The 7868-nt window shown below is 33.7% G+C and overlaps 1 protein-coding gene across 1 annotated transcript; it reads right to left on the bottom strand.

Moving 5' to 3' along the window:
* Positions 1-4866: 4866 nt before the first annotated feature.
* LOC147009752 (uncharacterized) lies at positions 4867-7440 on the bottom strand. The gene is made up of 2 exons (XM_085860826.1): positions 6806-7440; positions 4867-6709 (listed from the first exon to the last, which is right to left on the bottom strand). The coding sequence occupies exons 1-2, from the start codon at positions 6917-6919 to the stop codon at positions 5660-5662; spliced, it is 1164 nt and encodes a 387-aa protein (XP_085716952.1). The 5' UTR covers positions 6920-7440; the 3' UTR covers positions 4867-5659.
* Between the last annotated feature and the right edge of the window lie 428 nt (positions 7441-7868).

Here is a 7868-nt window from a genome sequence, read left to right as displayed (position 1 = left end):
TAGAGGAGATGGGATAATTGATACTCTCATGGGTATTGGTTCAACTATTCTTAAACATAAAGATCTAATTGGTTCAACTGCTTCTGCTGTGGGAAATGTAGCAGGTGCTGTAAAGAGTATAAAAGATGCTCAGAAGGAATCTCATAAATTACAAGCAATAAAAGAAATTAAGAAAAGCAAAACTCAGTTGTCCCCCCAAGAACGACAGAAAATAATTCAAATACTTGGATCAGGGTTTCAAAAGTTTTAACATCTTTTTTCCTAAATAAATACAAGTATGGAAGCAATTGATAGTATCTATGATTTGGATGAAACTATTATTATCTCAAACTCCACTAAAAAGAAGATTACTTCAAGGTAAATGCAATAACTGGAACAGACTGGAATACGAATGGTACAAAAAGTTTTGAAATAAATAATCAACAAACCTATTTGAATCTCTCCGAAAGTTTCTTGTTGTGTAAATTTAAATTCACTAAAGCTGGGAATAACACAAACGCTACACTTGTAAATGATTTCTTCTGGAAAATGTTTGATAGTGTGCGTTTGTATATTGGAACACAAGAAGTTGAAGCGGTTGATTATGTCTCTGCTGTATCTGAAATGATGAAATTTACACTCTATACATTCAGTGATAGAATGGGAAAGGGGTCTGTCGAAGGTTTTATTCCTGATATGTCAACGGGAACAAACACAGACCCTGGATATACTCAAAGGAAAGGAATGTATAATGATGATACAAAAGCAGAAAATAGTTTTACTGTGGCAGTTCCTCTTAAAGGTATATTTGGATTTTGTGATCATGATAAAGTTCTGTATGGTCTTAAAATTAGATTTCAACTAGAAAGGAATGATAATGAAAATCGATTGCTTTTTGGTGTTGGTAGTGCTTTTGGTGATCAGAATAAATTTGTAATTGAGGAGATTATTTGGTATATCAGTGAATATACTCCTAATCTTAAAACAGAAGAGATGCTAAATCGAAGACTTAACTCAAAGAAACCACTCAGTGTATCATACCTCAAAAGAAGGTGTCAACACGTTAAACTCAACCAAACCACTTACACGTGGAATTTGGGTGTTCTGGAAGGAAAGCCACGATATCTGTGGATCATTTTTAAAAAGCCAGATGGTGATACTGTGACTGATAAGAATAATGCATTGAGTGATAATGCTAAGGTGAAACAACTTCGCGTTTCTCTAGATGGAACATTTTATCCACGAGATAGATTGGAAATTAATTGGGAAAAAAATGATTTTGCTGAAGCATACAAGTCTTACCAAAAGGTGTGTGAAAATAATGGAAATAAAGAACCTATTTTGGATATGACACTATTTAAAAGTTTGTATACAATCTATGCGTTTGACCTGAGCGCTCAAAAGGAAACTATAAAGTCTAATCGAGTGGATACTTCCCTATACATTGAAAGAGGAGAGAGTGAAGAAGTTGATACATATTGTTTGCTTTTGGAAGAAACAGAATTGCAGATTAATACAGATAATGGTGTGATGATTAGTCTCACATAATTTTTTGTTAAATAAATGAGTGGTAAAGTACCAACTGGGGTATATGTTAATCAAATCAATCTTCATAAACTATCATCTTGTGTTCAAAATCAAAAGCCTTGTACGATTAACGTTAATACAATTCAGAGAAAAGGAGCAGTAAGAATTGATGTTTTGCTCACAAGAGAACAGGTTAAAATCTTGAATGACACTGGCTCACTTAAAATTAAAATGACAAAACCAATGTTGAAAAAATATTCAATAAGAGAGACGAGTGGAGGATTTCTCCCATTTCTAATTCCTTTGTTTGCTGGTTTAAGTGCGGTTGGAGCATTGACTGGTGGTACTTCAACAGCGGTGAAAACTGCCAACGAAAGGAAGGCTCAACTCCAGGCTCAAAAAGAATTGGAAAGACATAACAAAGAGTTGGAGAAACAAATTAGTGGAAGTGGTGTAATTGTAGATTTTGCTGAAAAACTTGAAGGTCTGCCTGATAAAGCGAGATTGTTAGTTGGAGATATGCTTTCTTCTATAGCACAAGCAGGTGTAAAATTAACGAAAAGAGGTAATGGATTATATCTTTCTAATAAATAAATGAGCATTGATGAGTGGTTGAAAGAATTTGTAAAGAATACAACATGAAACTTACAACTTGTCAAATATTGTAAGAAATTAAAAATTCATAATGTGGTTATTTGTATGAGAGATGAATTAACAAATGTGCCGAAACATACAAAGAATATTATTATGAACTTAGAAGATAATAATGGGAACGGTTCTCATTGGGTTTGTATTTTTAATAGTCAAGACAAATATTATTTTGATAGTTTTGGTCTTCCACCACCTGTTGAAGTCATAAAATTCTTACAGAATGGTGTTTATCAAACATTTCAAGTCCAAGAATTAAATTCCAAGTGTTGTGGTCAATTATGTCTATATGTGTTATTTCAACTCAACAAAAATAAAAAATTTTATGATATTATTTTTAATCTAATATAAATGACTTATGTTGGTAAAGATGGTTCTATCTTTGGTGTATCTCAAGAACTGGATATTGATTTATCAAATTATTACACAAAGGCACAGGCTGAACGACATAAATATAATATAACCAAAAATATTAACATGAAAAATGCTTATAAATTAAAAAATTATCCACGCCCGACTGACGCGAATCACTTGGTGAGATTAAGCGATTTATCACAATATATATACTTGAATAAAACAGCCGTGTATTCCAAAGATACAGAAGTGTTGATATTATCTCCAGGTCATACAGAATTCACAGTTCGAATTAAAATAAATTTTTATAAAGAAGGGCGTATCGTTTACATGAGAATAGAACAATGAGGGTATGATATGAATGATTTAGGGTATAATTGGTCATTTAAAATTCACCTCGAAGACCTGGAACAATTAAATCAGTCTCGTAAGGAAGAATATTATCCACTTGGTATCGAGAATGAGTTTTGTGGGGCTACGATTAGTAAACAACAAATAAAATAATTTAATAAGGGTAAATATAATAATGGTTTTGCCCTTGTTTATCTCATGAAAACAGAAAAAACACGATTATATATAATAAGTAAGGAAATACAAAATGATTTAACTATGGGAAGATGGGGAGGTGTTTCGTGCCATAATATTATTCTAACATATATTTCTAATACATAAATGACAGCAAGAAGGCTTCAAGAAAATTATCATTTCTGTGTCCAAGCATACCTTCAAGAAAAGGGTATTCGGTATTTTAATAAATATGTTCTACAACATAAGAATGAGGTATTTTCAATAAAAGATTGGCATTATGCTGATGTTGATAAACTGACAACTTTAGATTTAAGTAGAATGTTAAATAATGAAAAAATTATAAAGTTAAGAAAAGGTAAGGCTCTTTTAGAAATTCAAAAGAAATTTTATTGGTTTCCTGTTGTAAAAAAAATTATTTTGGATACAGGAATAACAAGAAATCCTGATGAATATATGTATAAATTCTATGGGGTGTAAGCGATTCAAGGATAGTAAGGGATGAGGAAGGAGTTGAAGAAGAGAGGGAAGAGGAGGAAAAGGAGAAGAGAGAGAAGGAGGAGAGGGAGAAGAAAGAGAAGGAGGAAAGAGAGAAGAGAGAGAGGGAGGAAAGGGAGAAGAGAGAGAGAAGAGAGAGAGAGAGGGAGGAAAGAGAGAAGAGAGAGATAGAGGGAAAGAGAGAAGAGAGAGGGAGGAGAGGGAGGAGAGAGCGAGACAAAATAAATATCAAAATATGGAAACCAGTGAGATTCAAAAAAGATTAAGGGTATTACAGAAAATAACTCAACCCACCGAGGAGGAAAACAAAGAATTGACAAGTCTATTTGCAATATTTTCTACAAGACTATTGTCATCGGCAAGATATTCATTTTAATTCAAGTTTTTCATTTTTATTTTTTTTCTTAAATAAATGGAGGAGAGAGTGAAGGCATTTCTAAGGATTCTTTATGTTTTAAAAATTAAGATTCAAATGTGCATGTTGGAAACTAAAAAGGTTTTTGCACTCTGCAGGAATTTTTCTCATAAATAAATGAGTTATTGTCTCAAATGTAAAAAGAAAACTAATACTAAAAATATTTCATATATTAAAAGTAAAAATAACAGGGTTATACAAAAAGGTATATGTTCGGTGTGTGGTTCAAAAAAAATCAATTTATCTCCAAACACAAACTCGGAGGAGATATACAAAAGTTTTTATCAGGAAGTAAATTTACAACTACTGGAATACCAGGGGAATTACATCTACCAGCATATTCTTTCTGTGGTCCAGGCACAAACTTGGATAAAAGATTAGATGAGGCAGACAATCCTAAATCCTGGAGTAAACCCATCAATAGAGTTGATGAAGTGTGCATGAGACACGATATTGATTATGGGAATACCACAACGTTGGAAGAAAAGCATGAAGCCGATAGAGAAATGTTGTATAATTTGTCTCTGATACAAAATCCAACCTTGAGAGAAAAAGTTGATCGGTTCATTGTGAAGTAGATGATCAGTGCTAAATTGAAACTTGGACTTGGAAATTCAAAAAACTTATAGGCTCTAATGATGCCATTAAGACTGAAGAGCAATTAGCTGATGAATTACATAAACCAATATTCACAAAGTTTCAGAGAAGGAAAGTTTATTCCAAGGAAGTAGATTATATCTGGTCTGCTGATTTGATTGAACTCAATAATGATAAGGGGTACAAGTATGCTTTAACCGTTATTGATTTGAGGAGTAGATATGCGTGGGTTGTACCATTAAAAAACAAAACAGGTAATACTCTTATGTTAGCCTTTCAACAGATATTTAATAAAAGTAAGAGAAAACCTAAAAAATTGTGGACTGATGAGGGTAGAGAGTTTTATAACAAGACATTTATGAATTTTCTAAAAAATAACAGTATTACATTGTACAGTACCTTTAATGAAGGGAAGGCAGTTGTTGTTGAACGTTTTAATCGTACCTTAAAAGAGACTATATAAAAAATTCACACAACTCGGTTCACAACAATGGTCATCTTTTATTCAGGATATTGTGGATAAGTATAATGACACGATTCACACGTCAACAAATATGAAACCATCAGAAACATTTACAAAATTAAAATATGAAAAAGAGATTAATGTCAGAAAACCTAAGTTCAAAGTTGGTGATATCGTAAGAATATATAGGTGGAAATCTCATTTTGAAAAGGGTTTTACTGAACGATGGACGAAAGAACTTTTTTAAATTGTTGATGTAATAGATACGGTTCCTTGGACTTATAAAATATATGATTTGGAAGGGGAAGAGATTTTAGGTTAATTTTATTCACAGGAATTACAAAAGACAAAACTAAGCAGATAATACTCATGGGAGCAATGGGTTGTCCCTTCACTCCCTCCTACTATACACCTTTGTGGACACTAGAGGGACAAGTCCGAGGTGTATTACAGTATATAATGTGTGTCAAGGGGGACGTTCTTAGATCTGTGAACCCCAAACACAGAATCCTCAACTGAATAGTCAAGGCTTAACTTTTGTTTGTTGGTGTGTGTGTGTGTGTGTGTGTGTGTGTGTGTGTGTGTGTGTGTGTCCCAACCCTCACATTCAAAATCTCAACCCCAACCCTCACATTCAAAATCTCAACCCCAACTCAATCCTCGCCCAACACAATGTCTTTTTCAAAATGAGATTTCCACCTATATATATATATATATTTTTTTTTTTTTACGTTTTTTTTTCTTCTTTTCTTCCAATTCTGTCTTTTAAGGCTTTCAGGTTTGATGACGTAGAAAGGGGGAGTTAGCCTGCACTTTCTTCCCAGAACGAACAATGTATATTTTTTATGTTTTCTTCTCTTCTTCCAATTCTGTCTTTTAAGGCTTTCAGGTTTGATGACGTAGAAAGAGGGAGTAAGAATTTTCTTGATAGGTTTAGATCCCAAAGAGTGGTAACATTTCAAGTCTTCAAAATAAACCCAACTTTCCAAGTCTCCAAGGTATAACCACATTCCTGTTGAGTTTCCAAGATATGTATCACATTGTGAGTTATCAAGCCAGAACCGACATTTCAAGTCTCCAAAAATATAACCATCTATCCAAGACTCCAAGGTAGAATCACAATTTCCAGAAATATAGTGGGTTTCGGTGATAGATCTCACATAGTATAACTGTGGATCATCAAGGAAATCTCCATTTTTCCAATTTTTATGGGTTTCAGTGATAGATCTCACATAGTATAACTGTGGATCATCAAGGAAATCTCCATTTTTCCAATTTTGATGGGTTTTGGTGATAGATCTCACATAGTATAACTGTGGATCATCAAGGAAATCTCCATTTTTCCAATTTTTATGGGTTTCAGTGATAGATCTCACATAGTATAACTCTGGATCATCAAGGAAAACTCCATTTTTCAAAATGTCTGAAAATTGTGAGTCTCCAAGGTAAAACTTGTATTCTGGCTCATCAAGGTATAACTTGTTCAGGGGGTATTGTCTTGATAACTCACAATGAGTACTATTGTTGCAAAACTCTTTTTCAGGACTTTGCTGGTCTTCAAGGTATAACTCTTTGGTTGGATCATCAAGGACGAACTCGTTCTGTGGGTCTTGGTCACTCATAAGGTCTTCAACCAAGTCAACAATTTCGCTCCAAGTTGTAGCAAAAGCAGTATTTTCATTTCGTATTTCAGATACAATTTCCTGTGAGAGAAAATAATAATGTATTAATTAAGTTATTTAATTATTAAACGAGTAGATGTTTAAAAGGAACTAAAAATAGGAAAATAAAAATCTTACCTCAATGGTTAAGAGGTTTGAATCCAGTTCATCAACTTGAAGGTTTAGTTCCATACAAGTCAGAGAGTTCCAAGGAACCCCAAAGTCATCCCACTCAAGGTCTTGGTCGCTCATAAGGTCTTCAACCAAGCCAACAATTTCCCCCCAAGTTGTAGCAAAAGCAGTATTTTCATTTTGTATTTCAGATACAATTTCCTGTGAGAGAAAATAATAATGTATTAATTAAGTTATTTAATTATTAAATGAGTATGCTTCAATCAAAGTTTGAAAATAGTAAAATAAAAATCTTACCTCAACAGATAAGAGGTTTGAATCCAGTTCATCAACTTGAAGGTTTAGATCCATACAAGTCTGAGAGTTCCAGGCAAGCACACAGCACACCATTGCCAGCAAAAAAAAAAATGTTTAAAATGGAGCCTGGGCTTGAAGCTTTTATAGGGAAAGACTGTTGGGTGTGGTTTCCTGTGGAAATTCCCTGGTGGAATTTCATAACATGCTGGAAACCATTTCATAACATGGAAACCATAGAAACTGAAACATGCTGGAATTTTCTAGTGATTTCTTTGTGAGTCAGAGATGAACTGGAAATGATGTAAGAGTAGGTGGGGCTTAGCAAAAGTAGGCGGGGCTTAGGAAAAGTGGGTGTGGCTTAGAAAAAATACCTCTTGAAAAGTGGGCGGGGCTTAGCAAAAGTGAGCGGGGTTTAAAGAAAAGTGGGCGGGGCTTATAAAAATCCACAGAAAAGTGGGCGGGGTTTAGAGGAAAGTGGGCGTGGCTTATGAAAAGTGGGCATGTCAACAAAAAATAACCTGTGGCTCAGGAGGTGGTCAAACAAGAGCATTAAGAGAAGTTTATCATTTCGTAATGGCACAAAAGGGGTATCTTAAAAAATATAAAGATTCAAATGTTTTGTTTGTCAATATTTTAGATGGGGATTATTGTGCAAAGAAAATTAAACTATTGAAGGAATTTGAGAATGAACAAATGTTTATAGGTTCAATGAGTGAGCTAAACAATATGCATCGGTTATTTGATAAAGAGTGTCCCGAGGCTTAGACGTTTT

Source organism: Eptatretus burgeri, chromosome 17 (genome assembly GCF_056783735.1).
Source record: "Eptatretus burgeri isolate ZD-2024b chromosome 17, Ebu_testis_v1, whole genome shotgun sequence".
Classification (NCBI taxonomy): domain Eukaryota; kingdom Metazoa; phylum Chordata; class Myxini; order Myxiniformes; family Myxinidae; genus Eptatretus; species Eptatretus burgeri.
This window is presented reverse-complemented; position numbering and strand designations above follow the sequence as displayed.

Excerpts from the sequence above, each read along its gene's own strand:
- LOC147009752 (XM_085860826.1), bottom strand. The coding sequence starts at position 6,919 with ATGAGCGACCAAGACCTTGAGTGGGATGACTTTGGGGTTCCTTGGAAC. Across the intron at positions 6,710-6,805 it reads CAAACCTCTTAACCATTGAG|GAAATTGTATCTGAAATACG; the intron begins GTAAGATTTTTA and ends TTTCTCTCACAG.